The 22,672-nt window shown below is 38.1% G+C and overlaps 1 protein-coding gene across 4 annotated transcripts in view; it reads right to left on the reverse strand.

The window, feature by feature from the left end:
- Nucleotides 1-22,672, reverse strand: part of SLC36A4 (solute carrier family 36 member 4) — a 97,876-nt gene that overhangs the window by 39,107 nt on the left and 36,097 nt on the right. For 3 of the 4 annotated variants that reach the window (XM_042862618.1, XM_042862621.1, XM_042862619.1), the window contains 2 exons: nucleotides 19,260-19,429; nucleotides 14,374-14,543 (listed from right to left, as the gene is read on the reverse strand). In XM_042862618.1, the coding sequence (XP_042718552.1) occupies nucleotides 14,374-14,543; nucleotides 19,260-19,429 (340 nt within the window). Of the gene's footprint in view, nucleotides 1-9,119; nucleotides 9,192-14,373; nucleotides 14,544-19,259; nucleotides 19,430-22,672 lie in introns of those variants that run through there. The other variant, XM_042862620.1, reaches the window with a different exon arrangement.

Below are 22,672 nucleotides of genomic sequence, written 5' to 3' on the forward strand. Positions count from 1 at the left end.
CCAACAATTCCATTCTTTTCCTAGCTTCAAAAGAGACACAACCAGTTGTAAAGGATGTTGGCTTCTTCTATCGATAATACCAAAAAGAGCTATAAAGATATAAAGCCTTTCCTGAAAGACTTATTGACTCACTGAAACATGCACAAGCCCCAGAACATAAAGGGCCACAGTCCCTTTTTCTCTACTGAGCAACTGCTAGCACTGCCAAACAATCCCTGGCTACTGATGCTACCACGTCAGGCTGCTCTGACCCAGGAGGCAGGCTGTTTATCAGTGCTCACAGTTAACTCAGCACAAAGCTGAGTACAAATTACATCAAAGATATCCAGCTCAACAGAGCCACAAAATTGAATTATTTTCATTTTCATTCCTGATACTTTAACCTCTCCTTAACCTCAGTTAACTCCACTGCAATTTCCATCTAGCCCAGCAAACATTATTTCAGATTTATTAAAAAAAAAACACCACACAGACAGCATTTTAAGCAATAATATCCAAAATGATCACACAGTTTTCCTAATAGTGACAAATTAGAATACATAGTCGTGCGATCGAAACTCATTCAGCTCTCTGAGCAGCACATCAAGTCTACCAGACATTTCTACACAATATCCAACTTCAAGGTGACAATTAAGAAGTAAGATCAGAATTTTAAAACAAATCCCAAATAGAGTTAGCATGTATCACTTTGGACTTAATTGAACAGTCCATTCTCTTTGCCAGGCCTGTATTTCTAAGCACCAAATGTTAAAATTAAACTGTTACCATATTCTCAGTGGTGTATTTGCAGCATTTTGCCTCCATATTCTAAAGAAATACCTTCTGTAACTATCAAATAGGGATAATTGAAGGAAACAAACCACATAATTGCAGCTCTCTTAGCCAAACCACTTAAGACTTCATATCTGTAATATATTCTGTCAAGTTGATTACATGACACATAATAATGGCTCATTCTGTGCTTTTAAGCTAATAATCCTCTAGCTCCTTGTCTGATACTACAGATGAATTATGACATACAATTAAAATACGGACAAGTGTGAGATACAGGCAAAGGCATATGAATAAAGATGAAGAAAAAAAAATCAACAAAACAGGAAGCTTACAAACAACAGGGTTCCAGGCACTAGATGAAGAGAATTGACACCAGAAGAGTGAAAAAAGCACTAGCTAATGGAAGACAGAAGTGAACTATGCAGAACAACAAAAATGGAGCATCTGGACTAAGTCCTGCAAAGATAAAGGGATCTAGAGGAGGCTATAAAGAAACATGACAAGAAGACACGATTTCTGCTAGCCTACAGCATGAGAAGCAGCACTGGGATCTAGGGATGAGAGAAGGAGAGCTGTCAGTGTGAGATTACAATACAAAAAAATGGATTTACTCCTACCAACAATCTGTTGTAACAATCAGGCATTTTGTGATACATCCATAACAAACAAGGGGCTGACAGTTTCCAATGGGAAGACAGGGCTTATATGGTTAGTTGTGGTACTGCAGAGCATGGCTTTCATTCCACATATGGTTATATTATGTATTTTAATATTTATACATGTATACATACAGTATTTTATGTGTGTATATATACATATATACATATATATCCTAGGTTGTGGAAGTTAAAAAGCAACCAAAAAGCTAATGAATAGCTCTGTATATTTTGCCAATGTTCCTGACCTGTCACACTCACAGAAGTTTTAAAATGGCAAAAAAAATGCATGGAGATCCTATTCCTTGGTGATGAACTGTCAGTCTAGTAAGTGACACAATATTTCTCTGACAATGCGGTACAAACTCTGTCTCTAGAGATACCATGAATCAGAACACAGTATGATCAATTGGATAAATACAACTTATCCTACTCTCCTTCCCTCAGCAAGCACGAGCAACACTTTGAAGCAAAATTTGCCATGCTAAATTTATGGTGAAATACACCTGTTGAATGTTTGCTGTATGTATGTATGTTAAACACATGCAGTTAGACTCCTAATCTATCACGTGTAAGTAGATCCAACCAAATTTTTAGGATGTCACATAGTCTATAGAGCACAAGTGCACACTGCTCAAAAATCAGCGAATTATTTTCCATATTCCTCATTAACATTTTGAATTAAAATTCTGTATTGGAGTTGTTGAAGTAATCTAAAAAAACGTGTTATTTACTGAACATAAACCATTTCAGACATTGTTGAAGATATTACGGCCTAAATGATAATAAATAAGTCACATTATAGAACTTTTTCCTGAGATGTTGCTGTTCAAAAAGAAGTTTCTCATTGATTTACTTGATACTGGAATTTGTCTATTTCAGAGAAATACTTGCGTAGGAGAAATTGTTAGAAGTTTTGGTTGCTGGGAGTCTAATAATACGAATTAAAATGCTAACAGCATCTCTCAACATACTTCCAAAGAACAAAGCATTGTCATTCATAGAATCACAGAATATCCCAAGCTGGAAGAGACCCATGAGGGTCACTGAATCCAACTCCCGGCTCCACAGAGGACCATCCAAAACCCAAATCCAGTGTGTTGGAAGAATTCCAGCAGCTCAGGGCTGTGCCCACTGCACTGGGAGCTTGTTTCACGCTTCACTGTCCTCTGGTGAAGAACCTCCTGTATTTCTATCCTTTCCCTCCAAATTACCTTCCTAAATTTGTCTTCCTCCTGCCCCTTCCAACAGCTATTATAGCAGTCCAGAGTAAAGCATTCAGGCTAAACAGTTAATGCTGAACAAAATGCACAATATCTTATCCCACTGTTTTTAATGCAATGGAAACATCTAGCTCTTCAGTCTGCCCGTAAGAAACATTTTAAGAAAAAATTGTTATAATGCAATCATTATTCAAACCAGCCTTCTTTCAGAAGTGGCTGGCAAGTCTGAAGTTAGCCTAACTCTGAGCACAGCATTGGACTAGAGTGATTCTCAAGGGCTCCCTCCAACCTTAATTTCATCTGCTACTCTGTGATTTCAAAAGCAACTTATCAGGGGCGCACAATGAAGGAACAATTGTATGCACTTAATTCCTCGGGAAACCTGACTTCATACTAACTAGTCTTCAGCAGTGGAAAATTCGTTTCAACTAATCAGTCCATGTCTGCAGCTAAATCTTCTAAATTTGACATGTTTTCCTTGAAAACACCTAATTATTTTTTATTGAATGGTTTTACTGAGTAAAGGCACAAGATAAAATAAAAATAGGTCAGTAGAGGTGAGATAAGCGTTTCTGTAGGAAGTAAGAGTTTAGCAGTTTACCCATCCCGGATTCTTCTTTGCAATACCAAACAAAAGTTAGATTTAGTGCACCCTTCTACTTCTCCCTCATTTTCAGAGTCTGCTAATACAGAGGAATACAGTATCTGATACTTTAAGTTGAATGCAACTGGCAGAAAGTCTTCTTAATCATTGCTGCAAACCATTCACATTCACAAGATAGCAATGTTCAGAATTCAAGGGAAAAAAAAGGAAGATGCTAAATGGAAACAGCTGTTTTATGAAGATAATTTAAATATTGATTCCTACACTAAAAAGCTTGTTATCCTTTCAAAACATAAGCACAAGGATTTGCAGATCTATATATGCAGCTTTCTGTAATCTTTTACTTAGCACACGCCATGTTACTGTGACTGTCTTACCTGGTTTTCAAGTTCCACAAAATCATGAAATAAAAAAAACAAAAAATCCACCAAGCATCCAACATTCTATTCAGGAGGGTCTCCTCTCCTATCCTTGGAAAAGTTGAATTTCCCTCTTTACAGCCTGTCAAACTGATACACAGGAAGTATATCACTTCTAGGAAGCCATTACCCAATGTGCAGAAGAAACTCAATGGCACAAACAAAACTCTCAGAACATGTTTTTAAATTAAATGTATCCCATTTTTTTTCTTAGTGGATAGTATCAACTAATATTCCACATCATCATGGCAATCATAGTATAATTTCTCTTACGTTCAGAGCATAGCACTGTAATCAGAGATTTATCTTCTTTATCCAGAAAGAGAACAGCAGTTCATCTGTTAGCTGCACTTGCAGTGGTATAATGATGCACATGTGCACCATGCAGCTGAAAAAGACCATAAACCACTGAAATAATTCAAGAAAAATAACAGGTACAGCTGTTTAACCCAGCTCTCATTCTAAACAGCTATTGGATAACATGCAATAAATTATATTTATTTTATACAGAATTTTCATTTATTCACTTGAAATGAATTGTTTTTCTTTAAAAGCATTATATATATACTGATTCAGAAGAGGTTCTTCAAAGTCAGGTTCTTCATATAAGTACGCTTTCCTTGTCCTTGAAAGCCTTTAATTTATGAATTACCTGCCTGGACAGAGTCTGCTGGATTTAGAACATACTGGCAGAATGCAGGAGTGCATAATAAATTTTTGTATCCCACTTAACTTTGCTCAGGCTAATTACATAATTGTTTCCATTAGTAATACACTTCAAATGAAATAAAAAATAAATACAAAAATACCAACAAGCAATTAAACATTAAATTAATTAATTAATACTAATTATTATTGTGTAACACACATGGTGTTCCAGATAATGAGAGGCTCTACTTGACAATCCGATACTTGTGGTAGCCCTGGATAATTGACTGTGAATGTCAAGAGTTTCATAATGTCCAAGAACTATAACCAAAATGGCAATTTGTGCAATTTGTTTACTTGCTTCATATCACACATTTACAAAACATGCATTATAAGGTACTTGAGAGAAAACAAAGCAGAGAAAATCAATCTCTGTCCTGAAAGCTAACCAAGTTAATTTGATTCAAACTACACAAATGCCAGTTTGCCATCTTGCATTTCAGTTTTAGTGGGAAATGCTCTGTATAAACAATTACACATCCACACTACTTGTCCTATATTAAGTAACTTTGTTTCTGTAACTTAAGATTCATTGTATCTATCAAACTGGTGTACAGAAATTTGGTAGATCATCACAATGAAAATAAGTGAATACTTGCTAAGAGAATTCTAAAATTCACTGACTCCAGAGAAACACAATGAAACCATACATACTGTCCTACTTTCCTATCACAAACTGCCTCTTCCCCTTCCCTTTCTTTCCATGAGACACAGTAAAACAACACACTCCCTATGGTTAGTGACGCCATTTCCAATTAGTGAACATACAGACAGCATCTTCAGCAGGCCATACGGCTCATGTGATTCAGTTGGAGGACAAGATCACAAAAGTTAAAAAAAGAAAAAAACTAAAGATGATTGTTAGTCCTACTGTGAGTCCTCACTGCTGCCCTAATATGGAAAATTTCTCTACACCTGTCTTTTAATATTAAACAGAGCTTTCCAGCACAAACATACTTCTGACATGCTTTTCATTCAAGTACTCTTCTGAAGTCCCTCTGAAACACTGCTCCAAAAACCTGCCAAGATGGTATGCAGCTTAAGGTATCTCAAACTGAATGCAGAATCAAAGCACTCAGTATTACCAAACAGCACAAAGGTCAGATAAGGCAAACTAATTAATACTAATTAACAGCTCCATTCCAAAATTTACAGAAGAACATGGTTCAGCACCCTCTAGTGTTGCAGGCACCCCGTCAGCAGGTGGTCTATGCTCAGCCATTTTGTCAGAACTGCCCACTGATGCAGTGGGATCAGTAGGTACGTTCAGCTGAAGCACTGTGGAATGCATAAAACTTCAAAAGTAGCCTGTTGCAATTTTCAAATGGATAATTAAGAAGGGATGGCCTGATACTGTAGGGTTATTTGGTTAAGTACACTTTGTTCTAGCAGACAAACACACTGCTAACGAGCTACCAGTTTGCAGGGCAGCAACGTGATTCCATGTAATTTTTACTGAAGAATTATAGCCTTGATAATCTTACCAGAAAAGCCCATGAGAAATGAAAAAGTGATTTAAATCCAAAGAAAAATAATTTAATAATAAGGGAGACCTCATTGTGGCCTTCCAGTACATGAAGGGAGTGTATGAACAGGCTGGTTATGAGGGTGGATAATGATAGGACAAGGGGAAATGGTCTTAAGCTGAGGTTTAGGTTAGATATTAGGAGGAAGTTTTTCACACAGAGGGTGGTGACACTGTGACACTGGAACAGGTTGCCCAAGGAGGCTGTGGATGCCCCATGCCTGCAGGCATTCAAGGCCACGCTGGATGTGGCTCTGGGCAGCTTGGTCTGCTGGTTGGCGACCCTGCACATAGCAGGAGGGCTGAAACTCATTGTGGTCCTTTTCAACTCAGGCCATTCTAGGATCCTATGATAATTTATATTTTGCAGTGTTGCAGAACAGCACCAGTCAGTAATTACTGCAAATCAAAACACGATACACCCCAACATCTGCTGAGTCAAACAATATGCAACATATTTAAATACAGTGTGGGGTCTTGTGCTCATCAATGACTCCAACCTGCTCTTTTCTGAAGAAATGCCAGAGCCAGAATGAGGAAGAGATGGAACTGCATGCCAGATTTGGATGGAGAGAAAAGTATGATATTTATGTTTCTAAGTAGCAAGTTGGTAAATTGAATCATGTATGATAAAACTACACTCCAAAGATAATCCTGTTCTTCCCACTCTGTCCCCTGAACTGCAGAACACAGTTCATATGGTTCCATAAAGGTATAAAGGTATAAAGGTATAAAGGTATAAAGGTCTGGGGGCCACAGTGCACATCAGGTTTAGGTACATTCCAGGTGGAGTGGAGAGGAGACGAGTGGAGACAAGAGGAGACAAGAGGGAAAATACAGAAGAAAGAAAAAACATTGAGGATGCTTTCAGGCCAGATCACTTCACTGAGACATTATGCAGTTCGATCCTATGAGCAGTTGTGCCAGCATGGCAGCAGCACTGCAGATGGATATACTGAGAATAGGTATTAGCAGGGAGAAATCCACACACTGCACTTGCAGTTAAGGGAATTACTTGTCAATCAGCAGTCTTGTGCATTGTCCTATCAGTTTAGAAGTTCACTTCTGTGAGCAAAGAAGTCCACAGCCCTACAAATTTGCAATGCACCATTTACATACTGCTTTAAAGCCAATAAGCGATTTAAAAAAATTAATGCTAAAGCACTGATTCAAAAGTATTTGTTACTACTGCTCCATGTTCAAGTGTCTGCCAAAGTCTGCTGCTTAATACTCCAACATTAGGGATTGTTCAGATTTTTCTGTTGCACACTAAGAGAAAAGGACAGCAGGCAGACAAATCCTTCATCATTACATAGAAAACAAAAGGATTAAAAAGTGAATGTGATATCACTTGGTAAGTATTACTTGCTATAATACCTCAGTCAGACCAGCAGATTAAGCATAACATGGCATCCTTAATACTTTTGCTATTGAATATTTGCTATACAGTTAACACATCTTTACAACTCTGTGCTGTTACACATCAAAAGTGAAAGCTTTTATGAAAACAGTGGGGAGATTTTAACGCTATCAACTTCCTCTGAATTGGGTGCCTGGAAAGAAGAGTGCTTTCCAGCTTGTCTTCTTTGACTCCATCCCAAGGAATTTTTGGATCTTAAGGAAATCTCAAGTCTATGAACTGCAGGATGTAAAATGCACAGGGTGCACATGTAGAAGTTGCCGCTCCACTCAGTGAGCATGTCAGATCATCACTGGCTCGTGTAAGACATTGAAGAATGCACTCCATAAATTAAATTCCCTTATGAGTCATACCATGCATAAATATAATGGGCCAAAATAATGGAGAGATAAGAAGTAATGAATTTATTGCACTTTTGATCAGCAGTTCCTGATAAAGAACTAAAACAAATACATATTGTTTATTGGGATAAAGATATTTCATGTTACTGCTTCATAATAATTATAAACATTCAAATGAAAAATACAAAATGCAATAAAAAATGAAAGTAGGCATGATTACTTTTAAAATTATTGCTAGGTATGGAAGACAGAATTGAGCTGCCTACAACTGAGCTTAATAGTCAGCTTTGTTTCTCTGTCTTCCCAAGAAAAATTCACCATAACAAATGTTGACACATTTCTCACCCACATTCCTTCTACAGATCAAAGAAAGAAAGAACCATTTCTGTGGCCCAATCCAGAAGTGAGTACGTAAAGTAGATTAACAGTGCCCTCCCCTACTTATAAGGAGTCTTGCTAGGATGGCTATTCCAGGTGCAAACGCTCCGCGAACACAGAAGTTGGCACAGGCTGCCCATAGAAGCTATGGTCCCTTCCATCCCTGGAGGTGCCCAAGGCCAGGTTGGATGGGGCCCTTGGCAGCCTGGTCTGGTGAGGTAAACCAGCTCACAGCAGGGGGTTGGAACTGAACAGTCTTTGACATCCCTGCCAGCCTAAACCACCCTATTATTCTGTGTTAAAACAGATCTATTTGCATCTCAGCCATTAGTCACTTAAAACTTTCAGAGCACAGACTGCCACTCAGTTTTACCTTGCGAACAGCATTATGGATCTTCAACCTGTCCTTAACACTGCTTCTGTAGCACAGGTAACTAAAAATGTTTGAACTTATTAAGCATATACAGATCTTAAATCTCTCCATTTTACCTATGGTGCACCTACTCTAAGTATTTTTCGGCACAATGTGTTAAACAGTGTAACAGATCTAGTAAATACCATGTTCTCCTCTGTCTAATTGTTCAGCAGCAAGTAGAGTTAAAATTGGGAAATATTTAGACAAGCACAACTGATAAACTGAACTGAATAATGAATTTATTCTCTCGGTAAAATTACACAGCAAGCTCAGGCTAATTTTTTTTTTTAATGGAAAGCAGCTCACTAATAGCTCAGTTCATGCTCAGCTGGATCAGCCATTCAAATTTGTTTCTTTTCAATCCAGCAATCAAAACAGCTGATGATTCTACTAATAACTCAACATCCATATTCAAATGTGTTATGTCTTCATTTTAACAGGAGCACCATGGCTTAGAGAATACAGCCCTGAAAAATATGTCTTTATTTCTTGTGCAGATGACAGATACTATTACTTCTCAGCTCCAGGTTTCTCCATGCTTCAGCAGCTCTTCAGCAGCTCTTCTCAATTCACAAAACAATTATTCATTACTATCTTGTAAGTAATAAATTAAAAGTAACTTAGTCTTTAAAAGCTAAGTACTGCTCTATTTTATTCCTTTCTCAATAATTCATTTCTTTGTAATTCTTCCAACACCTCCAGCAAGCAGTTTCATCTTTAGTACGCTTCTGGCAGGAAACAAAAGATTAAGATTAAGATACCTAGACAGTAGGTAATAAATTTACATTCATTAAAAATCTCACATTCTTGCTCTAACCTAAAATTTATTTATCACAATTTCGACTGAGACATATCAACAGAAGTGAGTATGCTTGTTGTTATTTAGCACCAATATTGAGTCATGCTGGCAGTCGAAGCAGATGATCTCTAGATCTTCTCTCAATCACAGAGTGCTCAGCATATTCTGAAGTTACTCACAGAAGGAAAACACAGAAGGCTCAACAAAACCTCTCCATACTTTCCCCTTACAGAGTTACTATGATCTTACTGTCAGGTAAGCACAGAAGAGTGAAATACTTTCATGACATAACTGCATTTCATTTCAAGCTATTCACTAAACAGGATTCGTTTGGGTTGAACACTTTTGTCCTGTTCTCTCTGTCAAAAGGTTAAAACTTCTTCAGTTCTGAAGACATCAACAGAATTACAGAGCTATTAAAAATTCAGCCAGGATACTCCAGATTCTTCAGAAATAAACTAGAAGGCTTCACACTCATACGGTCAGTCACAGTGTGCAGTAACAGCAGCCCTATCACATAAGAAACTCAGCTGAACCACAGCAAGGTTTGCCCATGAAGCCCCATTATAATCCAAGCAGATACAGCACGCACAGATCCAAACTATTTCTGTGACGCATTTGAAGAGGTGAAATCACCAAGAGAACTTTCATATTATAAAAATTCCACCCCAACAAATATTTCAAAGTGCTGAAGAGATAACTTCAAATACCAGGAGCACAAACTAAAATCTGTGAGAAAAATAAATGAAAAGCATTTACACTTCAAATAAAATTACAAATGCAGCAGCAACAGCATCTACTGAAACTACAAGGATGTAGTTACATAACCTGAGTATGATCAGATAGATTTCTTGTCTTTCTTATGTCATACAAGAGGTCTTTCTGAACCATCCAGGATGAGCTGAGCTGACTCACCAAAGGACAGCAGCTGGCAAAGCTCCACTCAGGGCTGCAGTGCAGGCAGCTGCTGGAGATCGCCAGGCACTGCCCGGAGGTTTCCTGTACTCATAACCTTCCAGCCACAGCCTGAGGGCAATCCACACATCACCGTGCCTCCATACATCTCTGTGCTTTCCAGATCCTGAGCTGGCTCTCATCCCATTACCTCTTTTTGTATTTGTTCACAGTTTCTTCCTTCACCCCACCACAGTGATGTTCAGCCCAGCTTTCATTTGTACTTCTGCCTTCCTATCCACAGCACCAAATCCCACCTGCCTCCAGCAGCTAATACAAAAGACCAAACTAAGTTTGCAGCTCTGCTCTGGACTTTGACCTGAAGTCTACTTCATCCCTCCAGTCCCAGCCAGTGCACAAGTACTCATCCAAGTTTGTAAAACAAGGGCTTAGTACTACAGCAAGATCCTTCAACTTGCAACAATTTTCACGGTGCAGGAAGAGATGCACATTTCTTGCAAATGAAATTGAGAGAAGCATTCAATGCCAAATGAAGTGGAAATCTACCTCTCCCCTCATTTTTCTTTTATCTCAAAAGTATATAACTTGCATTTCTATCCAAACAATTATTTGCACTGTTTCCTCATTCAAAAAACACAAATAAGGGATTATAACTAAAGGAAAATCATGTTCTTGGCAGCCCAGCACTCTCCCAGCAAAAATACCCCTTAGTTTTTTCTCTTACCTTGAATGATACTGTCAAAGTACTGAAAACACTGCTAGGAACAGATCTGATATTTCAGATAGCTACAGTAATCACTTTTATAAATCTATATATATGTTTATAAATCTATTTGTAACTTACTTCCCTTCTAATATGGTAAAAATTACAACCTTTTAAACAGCTTTAATTACCAATTTTGTCTAGAAAGGGAATCGAGGTGATTTCATTGCTCCTCAGGACCTATTCAGTTCGCAGACTGAGCTACACCAGAGTGACCTACAGCCAACCTGCAGTCAGATGCATTCCTCTCCTTGAGCCAGGCTCAAAGGTTTGGCTTAGACAAGTGACATTAAGGGTGATGAGTATTTTCCATAGCATGCTTTGGATAAGGTGTCTTTTGTGAAACACTAGCAGAGGAAGCAGAACATACAATTTTGAAATACAAAGCAAGTTTGTAACCATCTTCCCGTAGGACAAGGTGTCAAAAAGCGAACAACGAAACAATGAAAAACAACAGCCAGGGTGCATGGCTTTTCACATTCACGTTGCTCCTCCAGTCAATTGTCCTTCCTTCTAACAAACCTTTCCAGACCAAAGAGAACAAGTCCAGAGTATGCATTTTCCTAGCACATTTTATGATATACTGCAGTAATAAAACCATAACCTCATAGATTTTTGAGAAATGAAAAAAAAAAAAATCAGGAATAATGAAAGTGATTTTTCAAATAACCTGTTAACATGCTATTAGCAACATGGCTAATGTCTTTCTAAATAGAAAACTTCTTTGAGCAAGCAGAGTCCTTTTCATCAGTGTGTGACCTCTGAACAGTCCAGACATTACAACATATTTTGTCACTGATAAAAAAATATTTCTCTTTTAAAACTCAATTTCGAAGTTTTCAGACTTTTTGTTTTTAATACAGAAGCACTTTCTGATCCATTTTAGAAACCATGTTCCGCAGTTAGTGATTTGTAGCACTGTTTAAGTCAGCTCTGGTTTATAAGCAAAATTCAATGAAAATGCAATTCAGTGAACAATGGAAAACACAAATGAGTGTAAAAATGGGAGATTACACACAATATTATTGGAGGAAGAAGTATCACAGGTACCAGCCTGCACAGAATCTGTATAAGCCACTTGGCCAAAAATGAAATGACAATTAGGATAAACACAACTGACCATACAATAGCTTTGCAAAAATTAAACATTTAAGATGTTTCTGTGCCTTGCAGCAAATGATTTAATACCTGTTTGCAGCAGGTTCACTTATAGACTGGCATCACAGATAAGCTGCACTGACACAAATTAGGTCAAATTTTGCATAATTTAAAAAAAAATAGAGATGTAGCACTCACTTTGTATTAAATCACTTTAAATATCTATTATGTCTTTAAAATAAAAAAAGCCACTATTACATGTTTTCTTGTAATGAAAGAAATACCTGAAAAAACACAATGGACAACTGTCTGAAAATAAAAAGAAGAAGGATAGATACCAACATACTTCTAGGAGAAAGGGACACACTATAGCCCATGTTCTATTTTTTCTGTCCCAATTCACCCACTTGTAGTTCATTATACCTAATAGGCAACTGGTCCATTTTCAAAACAAGCACAAACTACCCATCCCACTCTGATTTGCTTCCATTTCTTTTCACCTTTCACAGATTCCTCTTCCAGCATTTCAAGCTATTTTATTTCCTTTTCCACTTCAGTTCCTTGGAGATTGCATAGGCTACACTGCGCCTCAGGAAGATCTGCACTCCCTTACACAAGAAATCATTTCATGTCTTTTTTCTTTTACTTTTTTTTTTTAATATAGTAGATATGTTTTCAGAGCAGTATGTTATGAGATCAATGGTATTTCCCTCTGCTTACTTCAGTAATTAAACTGCACCAACATCACACAGTTCCTTTAACAGGCCTGTTTCTAAGACAATCTCACTGCATGTTCAAGCTCCTTAACAGGTAATTATTTGCTGCTGCCCAGCCCATTAACCACTGCTTAGCATTCACCACAGAATCAAAGACTAAATTGGTCTTTTCCATCAATACTTTCCTCCACTAATAAGCAATGTTTAGCATGTTTTGCTTAACTGGAGCTTTTAATTCTTTTTAAACAGCTGTTTTTAGTAAAAAGTCAAGAATTTTCACTGGAAACCACTTTTGATAGTGGTTCTGGGAAAAGGTGTGAATGTTACCAAGAACTTTTGATGAGAGCTGTAAAGAAAGACCTCACTTCCTCCTCAGTTTATCTCCTTCAGGAATATGACATGGCTGAGACCATGCTCACCTCTCAGTGAGCATTACTGACTGCTACTGCTGTCCCCAGCATTCCATCTAGCTGTGAGAAACACAGAGAGGCAACAGGAGGGATGGAAAGAGCAGGGGGTGCAAATAACAGTCCACAGAAGAGCGAGTAACAGTGAGAGCAGAGATGGCAAGGCTCTGAAGTAGTTTTGCATCTCAAATAAGTGTCCCTCCCACTGTGTAAACAATCTGAGCAGACACCTATAATCTAGGGAAGTCATCCTGCCCCTATACTCAGCATTGGCGAGGCCTCACCTGTATTACTGTGTTCAGCTTTGGGCACCTCAGTACAGAACGGACATTGAGGTGCTGGAGCAGGTCCAAAGAAAGGGCAAGAAGGCTGGTGAAGGGCTTGGAGAATATGCCTTATGAGGAGAGAGTGAAGGAACTGGGGCTGTTCAGTCTGGGGAAGAGGAGACTGAGGGGAGACCTTATTGCTCTCTTCCAATATCTGAAAGGTGCTTACAGCGAGAGCAGGGCTGGTCTCTTCTCACTGGTGACAGGTGACAGGATGAGGAGAAATGGCCTCAAGTTGCACCAGGGTAAGTTTAGGTTGGATCTCAGGAAACACTTCGGTACAGAAAGGGTTGTGAAGCACTGGAATAGGCTCCCCAGGGAGGTGGTTGAGTCACCATCCCTGGATGTGTTTAAGAACCATTTGGATGTGGTGCTCAGGGACATGACTTAGCAGAGGGTTGTTAGTCAGGGTAGTATGGTTGGGTTGTGGTTGGACTTGATGATCTTTAAGGTCTTTTCCAACCTGAGAGATTCTATGATTCTATGATCTATGCTTGCCTTAAATTTTCAGGCCAACAAAACAAAGAGAAGGATTTCTCTGTCAGCAGCATATACTGAGATAGCATAGAGGAACACTGACATGAAATGGAAATACGTATTTATTTCTTAATAAAGAAACTTTAAGAAAATTATTTTCATGTTACCTGCTTTAGACTATTACAGACCAAGATACTTGGCTGTCAAACTGCCTACAAAGAAAAAGCATGCTTAAAATATAAATGCAACATTAGATTCACTTGTTAATGAAAATCAAAACAAACTGAATCACTGAAACTTATTCAGATTTGCTGTACTTCAGAAAAATATGTAACACAACATACACATATAAGCAGGCCTCAGCAACATGCAATAGCAAACTTGTTTTGGATGTTCTGTGCATACTTACAGGTTGAGCAGACCAGCAGCGCTCTCACCACGAGCTCACAGGGTAACTTCCACTTCTGCTCCACTTTGGAGGTGGCAGCTGGAATGAGGATCTCCGCAGGGACATAGAACTGGATCGAATAGGTCACAAAAATCCCAAAGGAGTACAGAATTTTTACCGATTGATACAACCTGTTCAAAACATTTACATACATTCATGTAAGCTACAAATTCTTTATCAAAAATTAGCTTTCCTTTTTTTTCCTCTCAAAGTGTTTTCTATCATTTGACATTTGAGAACTAATTAATAGCTAAGCAAGTAGACTCCTCACATTTTTAATTAGATCCAGATTCTTTATCTCACATGTATTTCATCCATGAACATTCCACATATTAACAAGCTGTCAGCTCTACCAAAATATAAGCTGGGTAGTACAGTATTTTTCTCTTCTTTGTAAACTTTATCAAAAATCCCCATAGTCATTAACTAAAAACGCAGGTAAAGTGACCAGCATTGTCATCCCTAAGAGTAACGTTGATTAATGATTGTGGCTTTTTCTAAAATGGTATGTAAAAAAAAAAATACATAACTACAACAACCTTTTCCAAACAGAAGGAAGATGTAGGCAGTGTGTTCCTTAAAAATCTTTTCATGCTGGGCAGAGGGCATCCAATGAAATTTTACTTAGCAAAATTGGAAGGAGTGCTTTCTTAGGCTGGAAAATATTCATAAAGACAATCTGCTTGCAGTCTGTAACCTCCTCTTCGAACACAAAGAATACAGAACACCATTAAATTACAATGCCACATCAGGAAAGAGAAAAATTCTAAGGAATTTTGTTGTACGGTTGGGTCAGATATTTTGAGGCTGTCAACCTGTAAGTAGTGGCCACAATACTGAAAGTCAGTAATATAGCAAAAAACACTGTTCTGTGCCAAAATATCATCTGAATAGGACTTCAAAGATTTTATAACAAACAAAAAAAACAAGTATCAACTTCTACAACTCCAAATTGTCCAATCTTATGCCAGTAACAGACTGCCAGAATATGTTACAATATGTTACTATGAAAATTATTCTAATAAAAGAAAATGTTTTGTTTCTTTCTCTCCAAATCAAAATCTCCAGAAATACCTCAAAATATAAGCTTGTATTCAATCCTGTCTGTAAACCTAACAACTAGTCACGAACCTTATATGCTTTTTTGTTTTATTCTAATAAAACAACCATGACATGGACTGGCAAACAGTCACAGACATAGCGAGGTAACTGCATTTCCCTAAGATGCTCTAAACTCCAGTACAGGGTTCAGTTTCAGAAGAAGAAAACTGCAATGTGATTCCACCCAAATCTGTACTGGAGTTGCTCCTTTTTTAAAGAAACTCATGGTAAAGAATACATATAATCCATCTGTGGATATTATCAAACACAGCACTCATGCAAGCATGAGTGAAGCCAAGCTTCCAATTCAGAGTAACTTTCAAAAATTGGAGAAAGTGTTGAAAAAAAATATAAGATGTTATACATAAATTGAAATAAAACCTTCAGAGAAGGTGGACAGACAACAAAAGCACTGCTGTGATATCTACCTTTTTCACAAAATTACAGAATGGCCAGGGTTGATCCTCAAGGATCATGAATCTCCAACCCCCCTGCCACATGCAGGGCCACCAAACTCCCCATGTAATACCAGACCAGGCTTATAATATCCTATAATACTTGTAAGGAAGTATACTCAAAACATACATCAAATGTTCAGCACTAGGAAAGCACTGATTTGGTAAAACTGCACTTAAAAAATATATAGCTAATTGAGATAAAACTATAATGAGACAAAGTAGAAGTTTAGAAAGCACAACCTATTGGGAAAGCTTGTAGATGAGGACTGTTTAATCCTGAATAAGTAACACTGAGGGAAGGCAGAACAAACTCCTTAGATAGCTGAGACTGCTGTAGAGGCTGAAACACTTTGCCATGTTCAAACAAAAGTGATAATACCAGTAGGCTTAAATGGCAGCAAGTGAGTTTTATTTCAACGTTAGGAAAGGCCTTCAAACAGAAGATAAAATGAAATGCTGCCCCAGATAACTGCCTGGGGGATTACAGACTCCATCATTCAGCATTTTGAAGGATGTGCTATACACAAGTCATGGTTTTGTTAAGCTGGAGTGATTCTGAGCAGAGGAATGAGCTTTAATAGCCCTATCAATCCAGCCTGCAATGCTTCTCCTCTCACATCTACAAGACAGTTCATCAAGTTTTCTTTTGAGTTTTGATGATAACCAAGGACTACTAGAAAAAAACAATAAGAAGTCAGTAATTTTTATTATCTGAACAAATTTACAGAAGTAATTACAAGTGTCTATCAGTGGAAAGAAGAAAAATTCACTTCCTCGTGGCTAACAGGAACTAAATTATTGGTATCAAATATTTGACCATCATCGCACACAGCTACACCAAGTCTCAAAGGCATATTTTAAACGGATAGAAAAAACCATTACAACCATTCAACCCCATGTAATTTAGAAGCCACTGCTTTGGTAATACTCTTTTTTGGTTTCTCAGAAGCTTTAAGAAATTCAGACAAAAGAGATGGGCACATTTCTGTCAGCTGCACCACTGCTCACATTCCATACACTGGGATGTACACAGGGTAGCTAAAAAAAAAAGCAAAAAAACTTTCCAGCTATCCTCAGTTAACCTTTAATCCTCAGTCTTCAGGTCACCCCAAAACTTTACAAAAAATAATATAATAAAATAAAAATAAATTTTAAAAAATAACAAAGCTTCAAGAAGAGGATTCAAAGCTTTAAATACACAGTAGTTCCAAGAATGTGCCTCCACCACACTCATTTTCTCGCTCTTCATATTGTTCAATTTAGGAAATAATTTTTTGCATTACTAAATTGAATTCACTGGCAATTTGCTACTGCAGTACAACCAGATAAAGATGGTCCATAGGTTACCTTTTAAAAAAATTCTACAACATTGATAGATTCTGGAAGAAGTTAAGAGAAGCGCACCTCTCATCAAGCTGCATTTTGGATTTTGTTGCACCTTTTACTGGAAAAAAAAAATGGGAACCAGTTCCTCTACATAATTCCAAGGACACGAAAATTTATTATTCCAAACCAGATAAATATCTGTATGTAAATGAAGAAAAAAAATGTGATGTACTAAAATAGAATGCTTTGAATTCATAAAGAAGTGGATGTTAAAGATGACAAAAAAAAAAAAATTTAAAACCTCCATATTTTACTTAGTATGCTGAGCAACAGTTTGCCTTCCAAAACACACTCTAAATTGGAAGTGTAAAAAGTCTCTTATCTCGAGGCTCTGACCTGGCCAGGGTAGAAGCAGTCCTTTATTTAAACTGAGCTGAAGGACTTCACTGATCTAGGGCCCATATGTACCTTCTGGACAGCTTTTTTGCCCACACATCAAATAAAACTCAGAAAGCAGCAGAATGTCAGTTATTGTTGTCAGTAAAGACAGGGATTGCCCAGCTAAAATTAAACACATCAACCAAATCTCATTACTCAGCTACAATCCGAGCTCATTTGCACAACCACCTTCTTATAAAAACTTCTCTGCTTCTTGCATTCAACCCACCCACTTATTGGCTTTTATGCGAGGACCAAATAACAAAATACCAACATATGGCTCAGTGGAAATTTGTTTTGATAGCACAATTAATTGCACACATTTGCTCAGCAATAACATTCAAGTAGACCCCAAGCACTGCAAAGCTATAGATAACATCGCGCATCATAACCCATGGGTGTACCCTGAGCTGCTTCTAGGTCTGCCTGCTGCTGGGATACCATCCAGGGTAAGAGGAAAACAGACTATTTGTTATCTCTACATCTGAGCCCTGAGCAGCTGCTCTGAGGCTATTAGCTTATAATGTCAATTCCCCACCTTATAGAGCACCAGTTTCCATCTCTTTTATTATCTCTTTCTTTGTATTAGGTCTGTAAAGGCATGAGGATAAATATCATCACATCTGCACTGTAGCCAAGAGCTATTTGAAAATTCGTATTTGAATAGCCCTGTTAGGCAGCAGCTAATAAAGTTGATCCTGTTTGCTTGAGTTTCACAAAAAGCAACAGAAAAAGCAAGCAACTTTGCCTTATTCTGCATCCCTCTTCCTTCTATTCTTTTAACAGAACTCATCTTAGAGAACAAATGAAATTCAACTTCAACAAAGGACCTCAGAGCTACCATTTAAAACAAACGTTTCACTAATCTTATCAATGATTAATACCATGTGGTATTGCAAGCAGAAGTAATTTCCCCCTCAGATGCATCATACAGACACAAGGGATACAGTGGTTATTAATGTATGCAAATTCCTAACAAAAGGCCACAATGAAATATTTATTATGAGCAATATGCCTCAAGAAACAGAACCCTGTCAAACAAAGTTTATGCAGTAACACCACACAAACAAAGCAAAAATAACAGGTAAATGAGAATTCTAGCAACCCCTTCATCCTTCATGACACATTTTACTATGCCTCCATGTCTTTATCATTGGAATCAGGCAATTAAGCAGAACTTCAGGCACTGGAATGGACTGCCCAGGGAGGTGGTGGAGTCACCGAGCCTGGGGGTGTTCAAGGAAAGGCTGGATGTTGTGCTGAGGGACATGGTTTAGTGGGAGCTATTGGCAATAGGTGAACGGTTGGACTGGGTGATCTTGTAGGTCTTTTCCAACCTTGGTGATTCTATGATTCTATGATTCTATGAACTTCTGGAAAACATTCAAACTGCACAATGACTTTAATTATCACACAGTCATAGGTGGGTACACAACTATGAATTCTAAGCGGGTGAAAGTCTTTAGCACTCCTTCAGCATGGGACATGTGGAGGGAAGGGCTTTGAGGTCACATTCACACTTACCATTGGTCCTGTGGTAGGTTCAACGTTATGCTGCCTTTGATCTCATCCCCAAAGCGCAGATACCCAAGAGTGGCTAATGAGATGTACAAGGTCATAACGGTGCCCATGCCAATGTTCAGTGCCAGTGGGAAGCGTGTGGTGTCCTTCATTCTGTTTTCCAATGGGAGTACCTAGAAACACAGGGAGAAAATTCACATTTTATATCCTCACAATAAAACCGTTTTCTCCCTCCTTTCAAAGTTGATTTATGAATTTAAAGAGCTGTTATTAATAAACAAGATTGCTCTACAATAACATTTTATAGTCTTGAGGCTTTATTGTATACACAGTGGAAATATTCAGTCGATTACTGAAGAGCACCAATCTTGGCTTGAAAACTGCATAATTTTGAATATATAAAACAGTATTTGTAGGTTAGTAAAAATGACAGGAGAAACTGATGATACCCAGATGAAAATGTGTATACAGTACAAGTATCATGATTTTTATATATATTTTTAACAGATTATGCTCAGAATCCAAGAGTTATCTTCCTTTTCCCATTATGATTGCACTGGATGTCTCCATCACAGACAAACCAATCATGCAAGTGATTTACACGCAAGCTGATGTTCAGCAGTCAGCCCTGGCTCTCCCTCGAATCCACAAACATGGGCTGATGCTATTTCTCATTTTGCTAACACTGATATAGCCCATATTGAGCATATTGAAAGCTGCTTTTCCTAAATGTAGCATAGGTGCTCTGAGTCTGAACTGTAGCCAAATAAGCTTGCTAAGCTCGTCAGTTCAAAGCTAAGAAACAGGCACTGCAAACATTACTGCATCCCTTATACATGTATTATGTGGGATACAGAAAAACGTATGCAGTAATTTTTCAGCCACCAACACAGAATTTCAAAGCAGGGCTCAGGAAATCCAAATAACACACACGCTGTAAGTGCCAAATAGTTCTGCTGCTCTCACCTTGAGTTTCATCAGTGTAACAGAGCCTTGGTTGCTATAATGAAGATGCAAACTGAAGGTATGCAGACATTCCTAGACAAGCATGCTTTTCTCATATCTTTCTCAAGTCTATACTCATCTCAGGCCACTAATATGGGATATGGTTCAACATTAAGACAGCTGATTTGCTGTGTCTACATGAGTAAAATGTCTAAGCTTCTGTAATAAAGACAGGTAATGAAGTCAGAATAGTCAGTGGAATTAAAAACGCAGCTCAGCTTATCTTCAAGAAGGCAGGTAGCTTACATTCTGCAAATGGTAGGACACTGAATTAAACTAGCTTTTCACTTCTGGTTCCCACTAATATGAGATTTAATACAGGCATTCAGTGCAACAGGGCCACCCTATAAGAGCTACTCTCCTAAGAGCTACTCTCCTTTTCATAATTTTAAATGCATGAAAATTTAATCTTCAATTTAACAAATACACGTTATGAAAAAAACAGGTTTCCTCCAATAAGTAAACAGAAATTATATATGAATTGCTGCCATATTATTTTCTCCACAGCAATCATTCCCCGTGTTCACCCACTGATACCCACTTCCTGACCTACCACTGAATATCCCAACCATTTACTCATCCCATGTTGTATTTCCTCACACAATGGAAATCCTGATGAGATCATTTTAGTTGGGAATGATCTTTAGTTGGGAACAGATCTCTAAAAAGATGCAAACTTGGAGGCAAATTTTTCCAAACTTTCTGTTCATCCCCAATTAATTAAATGCATTAACTGAGCATCTTCATACATCTCAGAGCTTCCACTGCTAAATTTTTCCCCCACTAAGCACTATGAGCTTGCACTGTAACTGAATCTTGTTGAGGAGATGGCAGAATTTAAACCAAGAAGTACTTTAAAACTTAATTATTAAATGACAGTGGTGTGCAGCAGAAAAAAAAAAAACAAAAGGAGACATGAAGCCACAAATATTAAATTTACTGTCACAGAGGCAAAGACATTCATTCCTCTAAAAGGATTAAGCTTCTGGGACAGTGCAGTGCCCATCAAGTTGTATTTTTGTATTTCACGTGAAGAACTGCCAGGTAGGACAGAAAACACTTCAGATTTTTTTGTCCTGAGTTGGGATTGGATTGTTTTACCCTAACTGCTTATTAAGAACTTTGAAGAATGCAAGTAATTACAGGTTATTTTTCCTGTCCCCTGAGTTTTCCCATTATTGATACAAAGAATCAACAGGTAGCATTTGAGCCTGCTGATTCGTTGCATACCTGTTCATTCTCTGGTAGTTATAAATGCAACACATTTTCTGTCTACATTCTAAGATGTTCTACAGCTTCCAGGAGTCCTAGTAAGATTAATAGTTGCATTAAGTTCTTACTCCAACCTATACTAACCCTACAGAACTGCAGTAGCAATGCTTGCCCAGATTACAGATACAAGGAGTCTTCCAATAAGTTCTCAGGCTGAGAGATTTGATTCCCAGAGTCTTCAACATTCATTTCCCACATTCCTGGCAGAATGAGAGCAGTGAACACAGACACACAGGCTGGGCGTGAAAAATCCAGTGTCTTTCCACTAGGGCTCCTCGTAGGAAAGAGATCCTGGATATTGTTTGTGCCACCAAAGGGCAGCAAAAGCCATCTGTATTAATGGGAAAAAAAAAAAAATCTTCTGGTGTCACTGACAGAGGGAGCTCAAATCAAAGACCTATTACTGGTACCACTGGGCTATTCATTATGATGACATTCCTTCAAACAAATAAAAAAAAGCCATGCCAATTTCTTGGCAGACTACTCATACAAATTGCAGAAGATAAAGACACTTTTTGGCTGTAGCTTCAATTAAATAGCAAAATTATGTATATTTATAACACACACTGGCTATAATCATACTGAAGAACAATTAAAAAGAAAAAAAGATGCCGATATGACTGCAGAGTTCAAGGTAACAGATCTAATAAGCAATTATTAACAGTAATGATATTTTACACATACACTGTGCTTTACATTAAATTCATCATCATAGGGGTCATAGAACGACTCAGATTGGAAGGGACCTTAAAATCCACCCAGTTCCAACCACCTGCTATGGGCTGGCTGACCCCCACCAGCTCAGGGTGCCCAGGGCCCATCCAACCTGGCCTTGAGCACCTCCAGGGATGGGGCAAACTGCAGAATAGTTTCCACTCCCTTTCCAGAGAACAGAGTAGGAGGAAGATGCCCAAAATGGGTCGGATGCAGACAAGGGCTGAAGGAAGGTGTGACACGAGCTAGGCCTTGTTCTTCCTGTGCCACTTTTGGGCAGCTGCTGCAGAGATTTTCATTCTGAATTTCCTTTCAGTTCCTGTATGGTCCCTGTGGCCTAACATTTTAATTAGCCACAAATTGAGATTGAAATCTTTTTGAAAATGCTTTTGAGTTTCTTTCTTTACTTACTTCTAAAATACTGA

The sequence above is a fragment of the Lagopus leucura genome, unplaced genomic scaffold, assembly GCF_019238085.1.
Source record: "Lagopus leucura isolate 7727_CA_CO unplaced genomic scaffold, USGS_WTPT01 Super-Scaffold_702, whole genome shotgun sequence".
NCBI lineage: Eukaryota > Metazoa > Chordata > Aves > Galliformes > Phasianidae > Lagopus > Lagopus leucura.